Genomic DNA, 23,609 nt, shown 5'->3' with positions numbered 1-23,609 from the left:
GTGTTTGTTACTTGGGAGATCCAGTGAATATCTATCACAAGAATCATTAATTGTCTGGACGGAATTGGCAAGGTTAAGGTTAAGGTCAACGCCGTGGATGGGATAGTTGGAAAGTTAGAAGAAGCAAATTGGTAGTGTTCAGATGAACAATTAGTTCAGAGGACTCTTTAATGGGATCACCTGGTGGCTGGGATCTATAAATCCAAATGAGCCAGTGAATTAGATGTTGGGGGGGGGTACCTCGAGAAAACCCACTCAAACCCACTCGCACAGGACAGGTGCTGAATATTCTATTTATTTTATACTCGTAAGAAAGTTGGTTTTACCAGAAAATATCACAAGTAGATTGGAAGGAGAAATTTTGGTGCTATGCTATCTGGATTTACTGCAGAATTTCTGAAGTGATAATGTTTATACTAGTCCTCACATAATCTCTCTTGAAATGGCTTATTCTTAGCACAGACGTACTTATGACTAGGGTTGTCAGATGATTTTCTTGATTTTACCAAATAATTTTCTAAAACTTACCAAAAATCCTTGGATTTTACCAAGTTAAATAAAAAAATGTATAACTAACCTTATTTTACTAAAAACTTGGTGTTTTTTTTTTCATAGGTATACAATTTAGTTTCCTTCATTTTTTTACACAATTTTTCTTATGGTTGCCATTCTTTAAATGTCATGTTTTCTAAAAGATTTTTACCATATAATATAAGGCATTTTGTGTTTTTGTACTTAGCCGAGAATGATTTTTTACCTTTTTATTGATTACTAAAGAGAACAGCCTTTCTGCTGCAGCCTAAGAATGGGGCAATGATAGTAAGTTTATCATTAATATGGAGATAATTGGGAAACAAAATTTGTCTCCACATTTTTCTTGAGAAATATAATACCAGTATTTCTCTGGTTCTGAAATTTCATTCTCTTGTAAAGTTAACTCTCACCATTCTTTGTTGATATTCTTCATACTCTTTTTCCTCAATAATATTAGAAAATTTCATGGCCAATGAGATAATTGAATGTGGCTGTCCTTGAGACACATTTTCTTGATCTAAAGCTTCAAATAACTGTAAATATGTGAACATACCAGATGATACAAACCATTTGTACATTTCCTTGCCTAGTATGACACAAAAATTCAATGTCTTAAGCTGAAATTCTTCAAGTTCTTTGGTTTGAATTTTGGAAGAATATTCCAGAAAGATACTTTCAGTTCTTCCTCTATGATATATTTCACTTAAGAGAAGGTTAGTTGAAGGATCATTGATGTTAACCTTTGATATATCTGTGTTTTTTAGTACTTATCTTTTATTGAAATTACCAAGGATACCTTTCATACTACTGTTGATTGAGGCACATAGTCTATGAATTCTGAAGCTCTCAGCTTGAAACACTAAATTTATTTTATTTACATATGGCAGAATAAAGGTTAGAAATGCAAAGTACATTTGTACAATTGGATTCTGTAAACCTTCTGGTATTGTAGATACTAAAGTCATCCTGTCTTCTAATGCCACTGAAGTAAAAAATAAGACAAGTGCTGGCCATTGATTCAGTGGTCTTTCTACCACTTGCTGAAGTGATAATCATCAAGTACAGCTATGATGTAAAATCTTTTTAGGATCAGTCTGAGTAAATTCCTGAAATTCTGCATATTCAGATAATCTCTTTGGGCTGCTTAACAAATATGAATAAATATTTCTGGTCAGCTCCTCTAAAGAAGTTGGAAGCTCAGAACGTGCATAGGATGCACATGTATTGAATGGCATACACAACCTTCTACAAATAGATATGGCACTTTCTGCTTTAGAAAACTTTGAACACCACTTTTTGACCCAATCATTACACTTGCATTATCACTCGCATAGCCTATTAGCTTTTTAAATGGGATTCCATGTTTTTCAAAAAAAATTACTATAGAATTGTAAATGCCTTGGGCAGTACAGCAACTGATTTCCAAAAGAGTTAAAAACTTGTCGATTGTTTTTGAATATGGCTATCATAAAATCTAGCTATTAGAACAAGCTTCTTTTTTGTAGATACATCTGTAATTTCATCAATAATTAATGACATTTTAATATTCTTTAATTGTGCTATAAGAATTTCCAAGTCTTTCTTGCCAATTGCATTACAAAAAATAGCTGTTCCTTTTGTTCTTGCACTTTTAATTCCCTTGGCAATTTTAGAATCAGGGCATGCATTAGACAGAAAGCCTGGAAGATGATCTAGTATTGAAATGGGGAGATTGTGTTCTGCCACAAATGTACACATTTTCAGTTTAGTGGAAGCCACTTGAGACATGCTGTAGGAAGAAGTAGAAGGCCGTAAGAAATCAGTTACTTTAGAAGTCTGGGCACTTTAATATTTTTTAATGTTTTTCACTTTCAAGATGTTTTTCAAGTATTGTAACACTCCCAGATAAGTCACAACTGCATAATTTACAAAATGGCTTGTTTAAGTTTTTCGAATTTCAACTAAAATAATTAAACTTAGGATCATTAAGCCATTTTTGTGGCAACTGACATTTCTGTTCATAACTAGGTTTATGCAGGCTTACTTTTTTGCATGGACTTTCTACTAAATCACTTATTGCTAATTTTCTCAGCCATTGTGATCTGTGGGTTAGGTTAAATGTAAATTAAATAAAATTATAAAAAATAAGCAAAATACAAATTTAAAATTAAACAGTGCATTACACTGTAAACGAATACTGACATTTACGAATCACAACTCACAAAATCATAACAATAGCTACAGTGTATAAAAACAAGACTAAAAGAGCCATTGATGGATCATCATTGTCTGAAATTATCTTGCACCTGAACAATGAGCCCTTATAAAGCACATTCAAACATTTAGACATAAAACTCTCCCTTATAAAGCATTATCACAAGGTCAAATTTCACGTAGCGAGGCAATAAATTTGAAAATCTTTTATTGGCCATGCAACAGATAAATTATCAAAATTTACCAAATGGAACCATATTTACCAAATTTGGTAAAATAAATTACCAAATTCAGCAATCTTGCTTATGACTAAGAAGGAAAATTTATGAGCAGAGAAGGTTGTATGGGAAAGATGTTGTGTCTAAGAGAAAATATCTCTAGGACATAGAACTTTCACTGATGCTATGAAGGTCCATAACATTGGTCAATCTGCAACTTTTGATGCATGGAAATTTATTTGTCCAACTCACCAAGTAATCCAAATCCTTTTGTGAAACAGCAATATCCTCCTCACAGCCAGCAACACTCAAAATGTTATTGCTTTTAGCAAATCTAAATAATTTATCAATCATTTCTACATTGATGTTATTGATCTAAAAGAAGAAAAAAAAAGACCTGTGCACAAGGCCTTGCCGTACCCCATTTGTGACATGAAACTAGTTTGACTAAACTTGGTTTATAGTGTCTTCTTCTATCCAATGAATCAACCCTTCTCTCCACTTCTTCAGAAATATTTTTTCTAACAAGCCTTTTATGTGACATTTTGTCAAATGCTTTCTGAAAAATGTAAAATTTAACTGAAAGCAGACTTATTACTGGGGAAATACAACATATCTGATAAACTTATAATAGATTTAATAAGATCATGATTATGCCATTTGCATATAAAACTAAAATCTTTCTTGACACTGACTGTATATTATCTGATAATCTCAGAGTATCAACTTAGAGTAGTCTAAACAACCATAACCCCACTAAATCTGCTAGAAAAGTTTCACTTATTACAAGATTTTCTACCAGTAACAAGCGTTTTCTGAATTATGTCTTGTTGTGCATGATTGGAGTTTTGTTTTATGAGCATTGTTAGTAGAATGAGTTGACTTAATAACTTATATAATTTTAAAAGCCTTATAGAAGCTTAGAATTGATACTAATAATATTCATTATGTTATCCCATCTTTTATTTTAGTATGGGTGTCTGTATGTGTTGAGGGACCCTCTCAGAGAAGGTTCTGTTTTTTCACTTTACCTCCTCCAGGACCTGAACATTCATCCAATTGGTAAATGACCATGTTTTGAGACTGAACAGCATTCTGCATCTCTACTTAATTTTATCATACTACATTCTCTATCAGACAATCCTTTGGGGCAAATGTGTCCATTTTTTATTCAGAAGGAATTAGAAGGGCTTGCTAGCTCTCCAAGTCAGTCAGGAAGCTAAGTTTAGGGACATCTTGGTGGAAACAAGCACTTTTAAACACAGTGAACTCTTGAATTTGAAGGCCATTGGGGATATGCCCACTGAAGTAACTCCCCTTGCTACTTTTAATTTCTCATGAAGAATTATTGTTGAGAGTGAATACGTCACTCTGCAGTGTGACGTATGTCTCCACTCATGAAGAAGGAATTATGCTGCCTGCCAGGGTTTTTATTTTTAAGTTTATATCACCACATCCCCCAGCCACTGTCAAGTTAGGTTAGCTGAACTGTAAGGTGTGATCGTATGTTCCCAACCTTCTCTGATATTTCCAGCATCAGTGGTTCAGTCAATCAAAGGTATCTTGTTGTGGTAGCAAAGACCACAATGTCTGTGAGTGTCAACTGGGCCCTCACTGCATCAACTGTAATGGTTCCCATCCTTCTTACTTATGTTCTTGCTCTTAGTGAGTGGAGGAGAAAGAGGTACAAAACTTAAAAAGTGTTAATAACATTTCTTATCTGGAGGCTTGAAAGTCATTGTTCCCTGCTATTTCTCAGACTTATGCTGCTGCACTACATTCCTCTGCTGAAGTGGGTGTGCAGACAGCACTTTCTGTATCTTCATCAGGATCTTTTTTACATCATGTGAAGAGTCTTTTTGATATCGGTGAATAATCAAGTTGAGAAGTCAGTGTCTACTCCCGTCTCTGTCCTTGCCATTCCTTCTAGTGACTGTCGTGGCTGAAGAAAGTGGACTCAGTGCTGAAGTTATTCATTCATACCCTCAGTCACTGTGATCTACAGCTACCCACAGAGACCTGCCCTCTTGACCCAGGGCAAGATCCTTGTAGTAAAGAAAAATAATGTGGTTGTAAACATAAGGGTTTTACATCCAGTTCTCCTCGACCTAAGTAAAAATGGCCACTGTTATACAATGAAACTGTTGTGATTTCCATTCTGATCTGCATGTAATGAAGGCTTTGACTGATTCCTCACAGGAAACATTCCTGAAACCCACCAATAAAGTCAACTTCTACTAGTTTTAGTTTTCTCTATACAAGAATTACAGGTAATGTGATGGATAAGTGCATGGGGTGGTGGTGCTGTTAATTGACCAGTGTGTACCCACCTTGTCTGTGTCACTACATGCACCCTTTGAGATGGTAGCCATCAGTATTTCCTTGGGTTGTAACATCACTCTTTGTTTTTTCTACTCCTCTCCTGGAGAGACTTATGATCAATCTGACCTTGATGCTCTTGTTGAACAGTTGCCATCTTCCTTTTTAATCCTGGGAGAAATTAATGAACACAATCTTTTCTGGGATGGTGCTGATATTGATGGGAGGGATTGTTCCATAGAGAATTTGCTCTCAAATAACAACTGGTTACTGGTTCTTATACTTATTTTTCATGCACCTAATCAATCTTTTACTACCATTGATCTGTCTGTTTTCTTTTTTTCACTTTTCTCTTGCTTTTCATGGAGAGATCACAGTGACCCTCGTGGAAGTGATTATTTTCCTATTGTTTTGAGGGAGATTGCCTGTTGTCAGTGTCACCTGACCTGCGTGCTTCTCTGGAATTTGGACCAAGCCAACTAGCCTTCTTTTACTGCTCTCTTAGAACTTGATCTTGCTGTCGCCTGTCTTCCATTAGTATATGATCGCATGACAGCAGTGACTAACTGAACTGTATCATACAGGCAGCTGCTCACTCTGTTCTTAACATCTCAACACATTTTCCATTGCATCTTCATCCATGGTGGAGTCCTGCCTGCCAGGAGGCATGGAAGGCTCAAAAACAAGCCTGAGATACCCTTTGCTGGTATCCCACTCTTTCAACTTGCATTGCATTTCAGTGGGCCTGTGCCTCTGCTTGGCAGATTAGATGTCAAAACCAAAAGTAACTTGGATTAAGTTACAACTAGTATCTCTTATACAACCAATTCAAAAGTGACATGGGACAAGATTTGGAAGATCAATAGGAGGTATTCTTCCCATCCCCTTTCCATATTGCTCTCCAAGAGCCAGGAAGTTGCTGATATTCTTGATGAGAGATTTTTCTCATCCTTTAAGTTCTTTTATTTTTTCCACCATCTTTTTGGCCATCAACTCTCAGAGAATCTTGAGCTCTATCTTGGTGGTGATGTTCTTCTTGAGGCAAAGTTCTTGGGGATTATCTTTGACTGTAAGCTTACTTCAATTTGCCACACAAAGCAGCTACATCTCAAGTGTACAAAGACACTGAATATCCTCCATTTCCTCTCTTCCATCTCTTATGTTCTTTGTTCAAGATCTATCATGCTCTCATTCCAACCAATCTGGACTATGGGTCTCTCGTTTATAGTTCTGCCAGGACCTTGGCCTTGAAGATGCTGGATCCCATTCATCATCTGGAGCTTCATTTCTGCACAGGAGTTTTCTGCACTTCTACTGTCAAGAGTTTGTACACAGAGTCCCATGAACCTTCTCAAAAGGCCATTCTCTTTCAGAATAGGTGGCCTGCAATTCCTTCTTTTGGCCTTCATATCTAAGCATGACTGGTTGAATTGGGTCTTCTCCTTGCTGAACATCTTTTGAACCATCCTTCTATTCCTGGATGGTTCAAAATGAGGTAACTCTGTGGGTTCTGTAATGGTTAGTTGAGGCTTGGTGGTTGCTCACAGAATCCCTTCTACAGTTTCTGTGTTTAGTGCTAAGTTGTATGCCATTTTTCTTGCTCTGGATCATGTAGTAGCTATGTAGCACACTTATTGTACTATTTACACCAACTTTCTTAGCTCTCTACTGACCCTACAGTTGCTTCTCATTAGTACTCACTTTGTTTCATTGATATTCAACAACAACTGGCACATTCTTATTCATCTTCTGTTAATATTTAGGTTTTCTGAAGACTTAGACATGTTGATATTTATAGGAACTAGCTTGCTGGTACTGCAGTTAAGTCCATCTGCTCTGGTGCTGTCATGGCCATGCCTATTTCATATATAGGCTAGGGTCCTCTCTTGAAGACTTGTGAGCAACATGATAAGCTTTTCAGATCAAGCCTTGTCTTGCTTGTTGGCTATCTTGTTTCCACCAGGATCAGAAAAATGACGTTTTCCTGGCTATTCTATGCATTGATCACATTTCCAACTCATCGTCTTTTATCTGGATCTTGTACATCAGTGTGTGGCTTTTGTGACACTCAAGTCACAATAGCCAACATTTTACTGTTATGCTGTTTTTACTACCATGAGCAGCAGTGAACACTTCAGTGAACTTTTTTTTTTTTTTCTAGGTCTGTGGATAACCGAGATAGATGCCTTGAATGCTTATCTCCATATTGCTATTCTCGTTGGTCCTGATGCTACCTTCGGTTTGCTCACTACAGGGTTATATATCAATTTTGTACCTTGTCTTTTAGGTCTGCCTTAGCTCCATAAATCTTTTATGAGGTGCTTAAAGCCTTTGCTGAAATTATATATGCTCAAGGATTGCCCTTCCACAATATATGGATGATTGGATCCTGTTAACTTACTCCAAACTAGAGTCTTTTCAACACTTGTTTGCTGTTGTCAGAAGTAGCTAGAATTGGTTGGATTTTCAGGTTGGAAAAGTCCTTCCTGATGTCTACACTAATATCTTGTCTATGTGGATGTGCTTTTCAAAATGTACCTGAGTTTGATCTGGGGCATTCAGTTTTTATGACCATTCTGCATCCAAGGTTGTATCAGTTTTGGAGACTTGGGCTTTTATAAAAGCCTTTCTCCCCTTGGGTCAGGCACATATGTGTTCTTTTAAGTGGACATTGTACAAACAGTGTAATGTTTCTTGTGATCCCTTGAACTCCCAAGTTACCTTTCCACCTTTCCTTACAGATGTTCTTCCTTGATGGATGAACAAGGGTAATATGGTGACAGAGGTACCACTTCCCTCACATCATCTCGATATGCATCTGTTCACTCAGTGATGTCGAGAAAACCCACTTGTAGAGAAATATATATGCAAAAATGGCTCGTTTGGGTTGAGAAAATATTTTACATAGAAGAGCGAACAACGTTTCGACCTTGAGGTTAAGAAATGATATTTTCACATGTGAAGTTAATGTTGGGATGTGAACAGGAAGAAAGCAATCAAATATCATTTCTTAACCTCAAAATTACAAGAACCGACACACAATTCAAAACAGAAATCCACCAAAAAATCACCTGTACTGGACTATACATTCCTTGGGACTCAGCACATGAAACAAAACAAAAACTCAACATACTAAGAAACCAAATAAACACAGCCATAAAACTATGCTCACCAGATAAAATTAACGATGAATTAGACAAAATAAAACAATACTTCATCAATATCAATAAGTTTCCTCCACAAACCGTAGAAAACATTATACGCACACACCTAGACAGAAAGCAAAATCAACCAACAAAAGTAAATATATCTCGCGAATCAAAAAATCACGAAACCATATACTGCTGTATACCATATATTCCTGACATCAGCAGACAAATAACCAACATTTGGCAAAAACTAGTAACAAAATATGACATTCCAGTTAATACCAAATTTATTCAAAAACCAGGCACAAAACAATGGTCTTGTGATCATGGAGAGAAACATCAGTGAACAGATGTATATATGCAAAAACGGCTCGTTTGGGTTGAGAAAATATTTTACATAGAAGAGCGAACAACGTTTCGACCTTCTTCGGTCATCGTCAGGTTCACAAAGAAAGAGGTAACTGACCGGAAGCTGACCACGTTTGAAAGGGGTTGTGTAACTGAGTGTCAAAATGTAGAGGGCGGTGTTAGATGTTTGAATATATAATTTTATTTTATTATATTAATATAGGTATAAAGGCGTTCCTTTATATTGGTTTATTTTGGGTTTAAGTTGTTGTATAAGTAAGGCTTCTTTAATTTTGCATTTGTTTATGTTTGTTTCTTTATTTAGTATTTGAGTGTTTTCTATGGTTATGTTGTGTTTATTTGACTTGCAGTGTTCGAAAATGTGTGAAGGTGACTTTTTATGTTCTTTGAATCTGGTTTCCATTTTTCTACTTGTTTCTCCAATATAGAAGTCGTGGCAGTTATCACATTGTATTTTATAAATAATGTTGGTGTGGTGTTTGTCAGTGTAGTTTTTACATATATACATCTGTTCACTGATGTTTCTCTCCATGATTAGGGGGTGTGGGTGGCAGGTGGTTTCTGGTCAATTGTCTCAGAGTGAACATGCTTTGGATTATTTTCTTTCTTTGTAAGAAACAACTCATCATGATCTACTAAGACAATTCCATAGTTGTTACTTACATCAGTCACTAAGGTGGCACTCTACTTGTTTCCTTTGTGATTGAACCTTAGAAATACTGTATTGGGCTTACATAGCAAAGATACTTCTAATAGTAGGTCATGTTCTATAAGCTTTCAACTTTATGGCCAGTTGTTTTTCCTGACCCAATCAGATTTGTCCCACAGAGTGGTCTTTCTTGACCCTCAGGTTTTCTGGTGACTCTGCATTCATGCTGGACATTCTTCTTTCTCACTGAAAACTTTCCTCTGGATGTGACCTTTCTCCTTCTACCTCTACGGGTTGGATTCATGAACTTATTAGACTGGCATATTTCTTTCTGTCTCCTTCATACTGCAGTCTGTTTCAGTTGTTGTCTCATTAGATCAGACACCTCACATTTTCCCTGGCATCTCACCTCCATTGTCTGTTGGAAGAAATTCTTCATTCAGGCATGTTAACTATACCTCATATATTCATATCACTCTACCTTCATTAAATGGCTGTTTCTTACTCCTCTGGGTGTTGCTTTCTGTTTGTTACCATTCTCTAAACATTAGTGCAGCTGTGATTTGGTAAGTCATCTTTTCTATATCTTATTTTTCTTTCCAGTGGTATGTATCCCCCCTAATAACTCTCTTCATCCACTTCTGTGTGGTGTGTTTTGAGGGTTGATGTCAAAAGGTCCTGAATTGGGTCATCCTGTAAACTGTGGTTATACAGTCAATTTGCTGACACCTACACTGCTACTTTTGTGCAGTCCTATCCAGAGTTAATGTTGCACAAGTTACTTCTGTCACTCCTTTGTGGGTTTGGATCTAGTGTAGAATAATGTTGCATGTGGTAGCTTGGAAAAAGTTGCATGGGAAAACCTGCCAAAATTGTCTTTGTGCAGTGGCTGATCTCAACAGTATTGAAGTATACAAATGTCCATTAATGCAAATTTTAAGATTGGGTGCTCCACAAGATCAGTATGTTTTTTGTGCAATATATTTCTTTCATTAATATGCCCGTTCTGGACTGTACTAACCTATGAGCTTACATGGGTAAAGCAGAAGAGGATATGATAGATTTATTTTTAGTTTTACCCACATTCCTGTCATTCGGTGAGGATCCTTCATTTATTCTTATCCAGGATTGTGCTTCTGGTACTTTCTGGGTTTGAACCCATGCAGTTTTTTTGTTTTGATGTACTTCTCCTACATTTTGTCTGTTTATGTTACACCTATTTCCACACTGAGTGAAGAGTATACTTGGTAAAGAAATGGTTTAGTCTCCCACATGTGATACTCTTCCAATTGGGGTCACATTTCAAGAGTGTTCTTTGGACATCTTAGATGTATTCTTCTCTATATCCCTTACACCAGTCCCTCCACCTCATTAATGTGGAATTCTATCCTTATTTATGAGAGGGGGAAAATACTGTTTCAGAAGTTATTATTTTCCTACACTAAAAATGTATTTCCAGTAAGTATTAACCTCATTTAACACTTCACATTCTTCCTTTCCACTTAAGACCAGTGTTCCTTTATGCCTAATCTTGAATTGACAGTTTGGTAGAATTAAATAGAAATCATGCATTAGGATGGTGTGTTGAGCTCATATTGGTGGTGGGATTTTGCATGATGATTTACATGAGAAGATGCTGTGAACCACATTAATCATAGGATAAGTAGGAGTTCAAAGCTTTTGTCATGCAAAAAAACATTTTTGCATATAGAGGGCAGCACTAATGAAAATATATTTTCCATATAGAAAAAGTAGTTTCTGTATGTAAAATTATGCACAGACATTTATCTATATAAAGAAGAGTATTGTAACAAAGAAAAATCACTTAATAATTTTAAATATTAATTTAACTACATTAAGAATCTTAAAAGAACAAATCTTAACACAATTTTGTGTCCTATAGATATCTCTTTCTTTTCTTTGTACAAATAGCTGTAAGGAAGAGACTGCTGAAAAACTGCTGTCTGAAGCTAGCATTAGAATTAAGGAACTCCAATCTAGCAATTTACGAAAGATAGCGGAACAATTACAAGATGAAGATATCTTTTACTTCTTAAGATCCATATCTCCAGGTACCAGAAGTAACAATTGTATCTATTGTTTTATTTTAACTATCTATATAGGTTACTATAATGTGATTTTGTAACCTATTCTTTGCACACTTTCACTATCCTATGTCAAATGTGCAGTAGCAAAGTAACCTGTTTAATAATTCTAACATCAAATAATGCAAAGAAAAAGTGAACAATGAAAAAATAAAATATCTTTTTTAGATCTAGTATGTAATGTCTTTAAATTCTCGTAACATTTCTAATTTAAAAATGATTTGCCTGGTGATTTAATTGAGATGAATTTTTTATTTCAGTGATTTAAATTATTGATAGAGGTTCATAAAATATATCATTAATTTGTTTTGAAAAGTAGGAGTTTACGTAATGTCATTGTTGTCAAGATACAATAATTCTTAAAATAACAAGTTAAAATTTAACTTTTAATATTTTTAGTTATTTAGAATATTTCAGACATTGAATAAGTTTTACTTTCAGGAATGTTTAGTAAATTCTTTAAGATTTGGCTAGAGAGTTCTTGAATTTCCTATTCTGCTCAAATTTTTCAGCAATTTATTGTTTAATTAAACTTTTCTGAAGTTAAGATTTCATACCAATGGGAAAAGTTAAAAACCTAAATATTTATAAGAGTAGTTTGTTAACTTAAAACCTACATTTAAAGGTTAATTCAGTTGGTATGGTGTTAAATTCTTTTGAAACTTTGATATATGTAGGAATGACATTAATTACTTTCCCAAAAGGTCTTCAAGAATATGTTGAAGCAGTAAGTTTCTACTATTATTTGAAAGACAACAGGTTAGTTGGATTTGAGGAACTCGAGGCTGAACTTGTTTTCTGCAAAGAAAATGATGTTGTAAGTTTTATAAGGTTAAATCAGATTTGAAATTAAATAATACTTTATTTTTTAATAAAAATAACATTAAAACAAGTTCATTAATATGCTCTTTTGTATGAAGTTGAAAAGATTTCTACTATTATTATTAATGCTTACTTTAAAGCTGTAATCTCTAGTATCAATAGCAAATTGTTAGAAAATATTGCTGACAAAAGTACTGTTTAATTTACTGATAAATCTGTTTAAGTAATCGACACATCACTGCAACATGAACATTAAAATACTATTTAACTGTGTTTACAGAGTAGTAAAGAAGACAGTCAACTCAGCAAACAAGTGAAGGTACCTCTTCCTCCACAGGATTATATGCTTGGTATAGCTGACTTGACTGGTGAGTTAATGAGAAAATGTATTAACAGTGTCGGACAAGGGAACCTAGAAGAACCCTTTCAACTGTGTCACTTCATTCAAAATATTTATGATGCTTTTCTATCATTTGGTAATACACCAGGAAGAGAGTTCTCCAGAAAAATTCAGACTTTAAGACAAAGCCTTAAAAGGTGGAAAATGCATGTTACACAATTCGTGTTCGTGGCTCAGAGATACCAAAGCATATGTTGATTCATGTGTTCAATGAAGAGATATCAGAAAATCTTGAATGTGACTTAACTGTTTGAACAATAAATATATATATGTGTGTCAATGGTGTTGTAAATTATACTGTTTAAGCTTCTTTTAGTGAATGTTTAATATCGTACGCTTTTTCAGTTGGATTAATTTTGATAAATTCATAATCCATTTTCAACATACACACTGTATAATACAAGTAATAAAGAAAACTGAACTCTTGTATGTGTTATGAAGGCCACATCTACACTGTGTACTCATTTACTTTTATTTACTGCTTCTTTAAAAATAGTTGCAATAAATCTTTGTGCAATTGAAGGAACACGTATAATATGGCTCTCATAAAATGAAGTGAATTGCACTGACTTTACAAGATGTTAGTGCTCAATATGTATTTTGTTTTTGTTACATAAAATGATTGGAAGGAAACTTGTTTATATGTAAAACAGTCCCACACTTTCTGTAAACTATAAAAAAATATTGAGAAAATATTTTTAGTTATAACTGTATGAGAGTGCTTCAAGCACTTTAACTTTGAAAGTGCTGCAAGAGAAAAAGTGGCAAAAATATTGTTTCTGAATGGATACTTCTTATTTCTATTCACAAGATGATATAAAGCATTCTAAAGTATTCTTTATGTTCCATTGTATTTCCATAATTTGTCATCTGTAAAATCTGTGTTTGTTTCAGAAAATGAAAGAACCATTAGTTTTTAAGAATAACAAATATGGAAGGTGACAATTTGTTATTTTTATTCAAATAACTTGTACAGGGATGGGCATGTTTTGTCCAGAATGCCAAGAAATTCCCAGTTTATACATACATTCCATATTTTTTGGTGATTAAGATGAACCCCTATTTTCAAGGCTATCTTCAGGGAAAAAGATATTTTTCACAGCTATCATTTATTTATTTGTTCAATATCAGCATAATCTTTTATTATTCTTTAGAATACTTCAAAAGTAGCAGAATTATAAAAAAAATTACCTTCAGAGTATAGGACACGGGGGGTTTCAAAAATACAGTACCTACTAATGAATATGAAAAATACATGCAAAATGAGGTAAAAATAATTATAAAGCATGCCAATCACCCCTCAGACAATACAGTTGCTGACAATATAAAAAAATATCTATTGTCTGGTTTCAGTCAAATAGAATCATACCAGCTTACTGACTATGTAAATAAAGCTGTCAGTATCACTTCTCGAGAATGTATGTTGGATAAAGCATGGCCACCAGGAAGGAAGTATCTCATAACAAGTTTGTAGTAGCTATTATTTTGGACAGTGAGGGTTATTTCGTGTATTACATTGATGTAAAGCTGCATATATCATTGAATTCTATATGCAAGACAAACCCAGGCTTAGAAGAAAGCTCGCACTTTCCATCAGTGACCTGATGAGAGTAAGAACTGTTTATCTTGCTACAGTCACAATCTGTAGCTGCATAAAAACCTAACAAAAAGACTGAAATGATAATTGTAATTGAAATGCTGAGACAAACAAGCACAACTGAAAGTTGGTCAGCAATAATCAACTGTAGTACATTTAATAAAGGAACTGAGGACAGTATCACTACAATGTGCAACAGTTACAAAAAACCATCAGGGGTGAATCTATGCAGCTTTGAGGTGGCATCTTTTCCAGGAATATTAGAGACTTGGTAAAAATTGTTAACACACTGAGATTATAAAAGAACAGATAGATCCTGATACATTATGACATTCCATGAGGAATGAAATGTTTCAGCAGGATGATGATCCTAAGTGTGTGACCAACTTGGTTAAGACAAATCAAGAAGTTGGAAGATAACTTCTGCCATGGTATGCTTAAAGCTCAAATATGAGCATCACCCTGGGAATTTGGACTTACATGGATGGCCAGATGTTTAAGGCACTTGACTCGTAATCCAAGGGTCACAGGTTCGAATCCCCATCACACCAAAGATGCTTGCCCTTTCAGCTGTAGGGGCATTATAATGTGATGGTCAATCCCACTATTCATTGGTAAAAGAATAGCCCAAGAGTTGCCAGTGGTGGTGATGACTAGCTGCCTTCCCTCTAGTCTTACACTGCTAAATTAGGGATGTCTATCGCAGATAGCCCTCGTGCAGCTATGCGTAAAATTAAAAAACAAACAAACTTACATGGATAAAGAAGAACTGTGGAATAGTCTAACATACTACAGAGTATGTGAAGGAACATTCCACGCACTCCATCAATGACTCTTGTAACATGTTACCAAATGCCCTCCTCGAAACAGATAAAAGGAGTAAAACATTAAATAATAATAATTATTATCACACATAATTAAATTTCAGTGTTTATATTCAAACTTGAAAGCTTAGATTAACTTCAGTAAGTAATTATGACTTGATAATAAGTGCAGCAGCTTGAAAGAATGTGAAAATCATTTGAACTAATAAAACATTGATTTTACAGATTCATTTTCATACATCGTACGAATACTTATGCATGTCCCTCTTTTTAGATGTTCACAAAGTTTTTGAAAAAGTAAGCCTCAAACTTAAATAAATACCAATACATTTCCTAAACATTATAACCATGGTAACACACAAGTGGTATTAGTTTATACTCACTTCTGTTTTGTAACTTGTTTTCATTAAGAAACGTTACAGAACTGTAATTTTACACATTATAGGTTTTATTGTGATAGCATTTTTTGTCAGTTTAACTAGTCACCTGTTTCCTGATTTTAATCAGAGAACAATTAAACAGTGTCGGGAACACTTTTTCAAATGACAACATTCTGTTTTCACTGCTAGGAAAATTTAAAGGACTGGGTGTACAGGTTAGGAATAATTCCTCCCAAGAGTGGGTGGACTGTAGTTTTGTATTACATCCCTTATTGTGAAAAGCAAAATAAAGTACAAGAAACAAAACCTAAAGCCTTCTAACTTTGATTGCCAGCAACTACATCGTTGTCACACACATGCTATAATACCGTGTTTACTCGCTTATAAGACGGGGATTTTTCCTCGAGATTTCGGGCTCAAATTGGGGGGGGGGCTTCTTATAGGCGAGGTCTACAGACATAGAAAATAAATTTAGTTCACTCAGAACTGTGCAGATATTTCAGACAGTGAAAATAGGGAAGTGAGCTATCTTGTTATTATTAGATCTGTGATTGTGAGTCAGCGCATCGTTCGTTGAAGGGCGCGCGGGACTTCGTTTTTCCCTATAACGCCATACCGGTAAGCACAGTGCTAACGAAGAAGAATCAATAAAGACACATCTTTTAGCATCTTGTCGGTTTCTTCCCGAACACTTGGCTGCTTCTCGGTACTAGCTTGCTGTTGGTAAGTACCTTGTTGTCAACACCTACTGGTATTCAATAAACAGCAAAAATTTACCGTTACTATCATGTCACAGAAGAGAAAGAGAAACTCATATGATGTATCATTTAAGCTGAAAGATAGCGACAACGAATAATTTGAAGGCTTTTGAATTTCATAACTTGCATACTGATTTGCTGTGTTCTATTAAAGTGCAGTTTGCGTAAACTCTTTTAATACTTTGAAGAAATGTGGTTTAAAAGTTAGCATAAACGTACTTTGATACTGAAATATGTTGTGATAAGTTTTGTGCGTTAGATTGTTTTTTGTTATGTGTTTTAAATATGAATATTTATCATACAGTAAATAAAATAGTTGATGAAATTCCATTAAACGCTTGAACACCGAGTTTGGATTTATTCATTTATTTTCACTTTTCTATCTCTTCTATTTTTCTCCTTCTAATCTGAAATCGAAATATCGTATACGAAACCCAGAATTAGGTTTCTATTAATTTCCATTTTTTTCACTTTTCTCTCGTTACCTGCTTTCCTTCCTTCGTCTTATAAACGAGTCTAAACAGAATATCGACAATCTCTCAGGTGAAGTTGGGACCCGTATTATAAACGAATAAAAACGGTAAGTGTTTTGCACAATATCAGTATGAAAGAGAATTTAAATAATATTAACGTTGCATACCGGGTTAATGTGTGTTTTCTTATAGCAAAGCCACATTGGGCTATCTGCTGAGCCCACCGAGGGGAATCGAACCCCTGATTTTTGCGTCATAAATTCCTAGACTTACCGCTTACTAGCGAGGGGCTTAGGTTAATGATAAAACGTTTAAAAATTTGTACGTAGATTAAGTGTCAATTCCACTAAAAGAGAAATGTAACTTGTCACATATCAGGGATTTAAAAATTAGGCATTGTCAGTTCATAGATTATTTTATTCCACATTTGGTATTTCTACAGAATTTCCCCGGTAAGATATCGAATATTAGAGACGCATCCATTTGTAGTAGTTTAGTTGATATGTTACTGGAAGAATTCTGTACAAGTATCCCAGGTTTTTAGAAGCAATTCAATACATCAGTAACGTGTTCTACCAATGAACGTGTACTGTTGAATTATGTGGTAAACAAAATGTGAAGCTGATTCCACGTAATTTACTTCTTCAATATTGTTTACTGCAAACTATATTCATTTATCATGAACAACATTTCAGTTGAAATTCCAAAACTAATATGTGTCTAATTTACTTGTAAAATTTCGTTGCAAGTAGATTAATAGTAAATAAATAGGCTAAGTAATTGATCACAGATAAATAGACTTATTAATTATCAATAACTAACTGTTTACTGATTTAGCTAACTTATTTGATCTGCCCTTCTTGCATCGTTTATGGTTTCTGTAGTGTTGTTCTTTCGTTAGCGGGTTATTTTGAGTTTTCTGGTAAAACGAGTGCGAAGTGCAGCCAACGTAAGCAATAATTATTATTTGCTTGTTTTTGAATTTCGCACAAAGCTACTCGAGGGCTATCTGTGCTAGCCGTCTCAAATTTAGCAGTGTAAGACTAGAGGGAAGGCAGCTAGTCATCATCACCCACCGCCAACTCCTGGGCCACTCTTTTACCAACGAAGAGTGGAATTGACCGTCACTTTTTAACACCCCCACGGCTGAAAGGGCGAGTATGTTTGGTGGGAGCGGAATTCGAACCCGCGACCCTCAGATTACGAGTCGAACGCCTTAACCCACCTAGCCATGTCGGGCCCGCTACAATACAATTAATTTTTAGAAAACCTCTTCAAAAAACATCGATTTATATTTAATTTTCAAAAAAATAAACATTTATCGTCACATGATGGGTATTCAGTTAATGTAAATATACCATGCATTTCCACCCCACAACACCTATTTTGATGCACTATTATCCTTAATTTATTACTTTTTTATTTATACATGCACATTTCAGGTAAAGTGTGGTCAAGAAAGTCGTTAAACTTATACCACTAGCTGCTTTTGTTTCTTGTCATTCTATTAAAAGCATACATGTGACTTCTACACATCAAGAATGGCTGGGGTGCTACACACTGTGCAAGATTGTAGGCAGCAATGCACTTAAGTGGTAAATAAGAAAGTATCTTAAAGTCATGTTCTCTTTTATATCCAGCATTAGTAGCCCTGTATAAATCTAACGTTATATGTGAAGTAGGGAAAATTCAGTTTATGCCTACCTAATCAATTGAAATTTTTTATTATTATTCATTTTAGAAGAAAGCCAGAATTCGCTATCTGCTATTTCCACCGCAGGGAATCGAACCCAATATATTTATCGTTATAAGTACATAGTGATATTGCCGTCTCATCAGTGAAAGATGTAACATTCGCAGAAATCTTTCATGTGGAAGGAAGGGGGGAGGGGGTAAAGGCTGCTTCAGTCTCTTTGATAACCTGCTGCTGGTATTACTAGCAGGTGTCAACAAGTTGACCACGATAACACTGTATCAGGGATCAGCGATGTCGGCGCAAGACCGTGCCAGTCTGTCTCCCTGATGACCTGAGTGTAAAATGCATTATTCAATATTCAAGAAGCCGCCGTGGTAATGACGTTTTTCAGTATTTAGCTACAGGATATGTACCTCTAGAGTTTTACATAAAGTTGTGGTGTGACTAGCTGCCTTCTCTCTAGTCTTACACTGCTAAATTAGGGACGGCTAGCGTAGATAGCCCTCGAGTAGCTTTGCGCGAAATTCAAAAACAAACAAAGATAAAGTTGCTGACAAATTTTATTAGAACTTAAAACTTATTGTAACAAGTAGTTTGAAACTCTAAAGCAAATAAAATCTTGCAATTCATACATGTATGCTGAATGAATAAAGAAATAATTACGTTTCTCATTTTCTAGGTGACAGGTGTTCCCTTGCCCTGTAGACACTCATGCTAATAGAGGTAATCGTCCTGCGCCCCAAGTACGTTAGGGTGTTTATGAATAAATAAAGATTGTTTGCTATGTTTTACATTGTTTCCAGTCTGTCTTTCATTTCACAAATTTACTTAATCAGAAATTCAGTGTTACTACGTAATAAATGTCTTCTAGAACTTCCTGTCAAGTGAATCTATCCCATTATTAGTCCAAATCCACTTAAATATACCACAACAGCAACAATTTTTCAAAAAAATCATATTTTTGTAGAATTCGGCCTCAGATCAGTTTTTTTTTCTTGAAATAGGGTGATTCAATTATGATCTTTGCCAGCTAATACGGCTTATATTTAAAAACATGGATCTTATGTACAGGACATTTTTCTAATGCTAGGCTCTGAATAAATAACAATTATATTACTTGCTGTTCTCTCAGCTTTTGTGAAATGTCAATCTAAAGTTATCTCATTTTTATCCTTTCAAATTCTGCAATTAACCCTTGAACTGGAAATTATTCCACTGCAATGTTCATAACTTTATTTGTTGATATAGGAAGGGCCTGGCATGGCCAAACGTGTAAGGCGTGCGACTCGTAATCCGAGGGTCGCGGGTTCGCGCCCGCGTCGCGCTAAACATGCTCGCCCTCCCAGCCGTGGGGGCGTATAATGTGACGATTAATCTCACTATTCGTTGGTAAAAGAGTAGCCCAGGAGTTGGCGGTGGGTGGTGATGACTAGCTCTCTAGTCTTACACTGCTAAATTAGGGGCGGCTAGCACAGATAGCCCTCGAGTAGCTTTGTGCGAAACAAACAAACGATATGTGGAAAACACATTACGTAATTTTATAAGTTTAGTCACACTGACCAAGTGCAGATATAATTCAAAGCTAAAAACCTTCCAAAAGGGTAAAGCTTCACCCGGAATTTCACAGTTAAAATTACCCTTGGCTTCATATTCTAATGTAGATTGCACGACAATAGTCATGCTGAGAAGTAAACTATATTTTCTGTGCGTGGTTTAACCAATATGTTATGTTCAATGGCTGTAGTATGCTAATTCTTTCAGGTTACATTGGCACTGCATGCCATTAAAAAAAACCATATCACTTTATTTTGCCTTCGATAAATAATGTTGGAACAGTTTTTAGACTATTCCAAGAGAAAACATTACTATCTTGTTATTCATTAACGTGTTCACAGTGCAAAGTAATGCCCATGATATCACTTATATGTTTTTAAAGTCAAATCTTTAAGACATGTTTATTGTTCAGTGAAATGGCCAGACATGATAGAATATCCATAAAATCACGTAAATTATCAAATAAAAAACAGACCCAGCATGCCCAAGTGGTTAGGGAGCTGGACTCGTAATTCAGACAGAGTTGTGGGTTCGAATCCCCGTCACAAAAAAAGGTCGCAGTTGCATTCGTAGGGTCGTTGTCATGTAACAGTCAATTCCACTATTCGTTAGTAAAAAAGTAACCAAAGAGTTGGCCTCAGCATAAAAATACCTCCAAACCATTATACTGCTTACTCCACGCTTCAAGGCAGGTGTTATGCATTGAAGTATTTTTTACCTATCTTACACCAGATGCGCAACTTTTGCTTTGAAACATATACTTCATACTTGGACTCATCCGTTCAAAACATCATTTTTTAATCGTCATCAGTTCAGTTTTTATAGTTTTTAGCAAATTTCTTTCGCTTGAAAATATTTAGAGTTCGATAAAGGTTTTTAACTGCTACAACTTCAAATATTTCATTCTCCTTGAATCTTATTCATACATAGATCTAGACACTTTTCTATCATTTGGTACACGGTCGTTTATTTCATGCTTGAGATCATTAATGAAGGTATTTGATATTAGTATTAATGAGTTTAGTTATCATACCTCTTTTTTCCTGTTTCAAACTTACCTGTCTTAAGTCTCACGATCTACAGTGTACTTGACTATATTTGGGGAACATTTCAAGTCTGCAGCAATTTGCTGGAATTCAACGAGTATCACATAACACTTTTATGTTAACTATCTGTTCTACTGACAATTCTATATACGTTTTGGGCCGAGGAATGACAACAAAATTTAATATACACTACATGGCCAAAAGTATGTGGACACCGCTTCTAATTAGTGGGTTCGGCTATTTCAGCCACACCCTTTGCTAACAGGTGCATAAAATCAAGCATACAGCCATGCAATCTCCATAGATAAACATTGGCAGAAGAATGGGTCATACTGAAGAGCTCAGTGAACAAGTAAGTTCGATAAATTTCTTCCCTGCCAGAGCTGCCCCGATCGACTGTAAGTGCTATTATTGTGAAGTGAAAGCGTCTAAGAACAACAACAGCGTAGCTACGAAGAGGTAGGCCACACAAGTACACAGAATTGGACCGCCGAGTGCTGAAGCGCGTAAAAATCGTCTGTCCACAGTTGCAACAATCACTACTGAGTTTCAAACTGCCTCTGGAAGCAACGTCAGCACAAAAACTGTTCGTCGGGAGCTTCATGAAATGAGTTTTCCCAGTTGAGCAGCCGCACACAAGCCTAAAATCACCATGCATAATGCCAAGCATAGGCTGAAGTGGTGTAAAACACACTGCCATTGGACTCTAAAGCATTGAAAACGCGTTCTCTAGAGTGATGAATCACGCTTCACTGTCTGGCAGTCTGACGGACAAATCTGGGTTTGGCAAATGCCATAAGAATGCTGCCTGGTTGAATGCATAGTGCCAACTGTAAAGTTTTGTGGAGGACGAATAATGGTATGGAGCTGTTTTTCATGGTTTGGGTTAGGCTATTTAGTTCCAGTGAAGGGAAATCTTAATGCTACAGCATACAATGACATCCTAGAGAACTGTGTACTTCCAGTTTTGCCGAAGTTGGTGTGGAAGAACTTGACTGGCCTGCAGAAAGCCCTGACCTTATCCTCATCGAACATCTTTGGGATGAATTGGAACACCGACTGCGAGCCAGGCTTTCTCGCTCGACATCAGTGCCCGACCTTACTAATGCTCTTGTGGCTGAATAGGAGCGAATCCCCATAGCCATGTTCTAAAATCTAGTGAAAAGCCTTCCCAGAAGAGTGGAGGCTGTTATAGCAGCAAAGGGGCAAACTTTATATTAATGCCAATGGTTTTGGAATAAAATGTTTAATAAGCACATATGGGTGTGATGGCCGAGTGTCCACATACTTTTGGCCATGTAGTGTGTATATATTGTTAAACACTTTTTCTTAAATCAAAGTTTATTTGTGGAGTGCTATTAAACTGATTTCCATACCAGCCGTCTTGAGATACATTTTTACTTGAAGTGTGTTTCTCGTCGTCACGAAACAGGAATTAGTGGTTTTGTCACAGTGTTGAAAGCTACATTCTGTAATGGCACAGTAGAATTAGGTCCATAAAATGAAAAGAATGACAGAATATTTTCTTTTCTTAGACTTTTGCACTGTACTGTATATTTACTTTGACCACCGTAGGTAATCGAACTAGCTTTTAAAGTCCATGGACTTACCCTCTGTTCTATCCGAGACGCTATCTCAGTAAATTTGAGAACATTAAATCATGCTTGAGCCAGATTAGGGTAACCTAAACAAAATAACATAAGAAGAATAAGCCAGGTTTTTGTTGTAAATCAGCTTAAATGGGACCTTTGTAATAGTTGTTTCACGACATAAAACTATATAGTGAGCTGATATTTGAGCTCTGTTCACCGCAGAAATTGGAATCCCAAATTTTAGCATTGTAAGTTTGAAAACTTACTGTTGATCTACTGGGGGAAGGTCTTGTAACGAAATGGTTCGAATCCATGTGATACAAGAAAATGTTTCCTGCGCGTTCAGCTGTGTGCTATAAGAGTTACAATCGATCCCTTATGATGGATGGTGAAGGAATGCGTGCTGCTGACTTTCTGCTCCACTCTCATCAACAATTAGAAATTAAGGATAACAGCATGTAATTTGAGTAGCTTTATCATAAATACAAAATTCGAATATTTAAGCAGCAAAAATGCTCTTATTAACGTAATGTAATACGATAATAATAAATTATGAGAATATAAAACGTAACAATAAATGCTGGTATTAAATTACTTTCAAAATCAGTGATAGAAAAATGTTTATGAATTGTTACAGGGCCCGGCATGGCCAAGCGCGTAAGGCGTGCGACTCGTAATCCGAGGGTCGCGGGTTCGCGCTAAACATGCTCGCCCTCCCAGCCGTGGGGTGTATAATGTGACGGTCAATCCCACTATTCGTTGGTAAAGAGTAGCCCAAGAGTTGGCGGTGGGTGGTGATGACTAGTTGCCTTCCCTCTAGTCTTACACTGCTAAATTAGGGACGGCTAGCACAGATAGCCCTCGAGTAGCTTTGTGCGAAATTCCAAAACAAACAAAACAATTGTTACAGGTAGGGTAAGTTTTAAAAGCG

General features: G+C 35.8%; 1 protein-coding gene across 1 annotated transcript in view; it reads left to right on the top strand.

Moving 5' to 3' along the window:
• LOC143248902 (translin-associated protein X-like) overlaps positions 1-13,185 on the top strand; it is a 40,762-nt gene extending 27,577 nt beyond the window's left edge. The window contains 4 exon segments of the mRNA XM_076497836.1: positions 11,364-11,503; positions 12,241-12,353; positions 12,639-12,888; positions 12,891-13,185. Coding sequence (XP_076353951.1) covers positions 11,364-11,503; positions 12,241-12,353; positions 12,639-12,888; positions 12,891-13,012 — 625 coding nt within the window. The 3' untranslated portion in view covers positions 13,013-13,185.
• The last annotated feature ends 10,424 nt before the right edge of the window (positions 13,186-23,609 follow it).

This window comes from Tachypleus tridentatus, chromosome 4 (genome assembly GCF_004210375.1).
Source record: "Tachypleus tridentatus isolate NWPU-2018 chromosome 4, ASM421037v1, whole genome shotgun sequence".
Lineage (NCBI taxonomy): Eukaryota > Metazoa > Arthropoda > Merostomata > Xiphosura > Limulidae > Tachypleus > Tachypleus tridentatus.
This window is presented reverse-complemented; position numbering and strand designations above follow the sequence as displayed.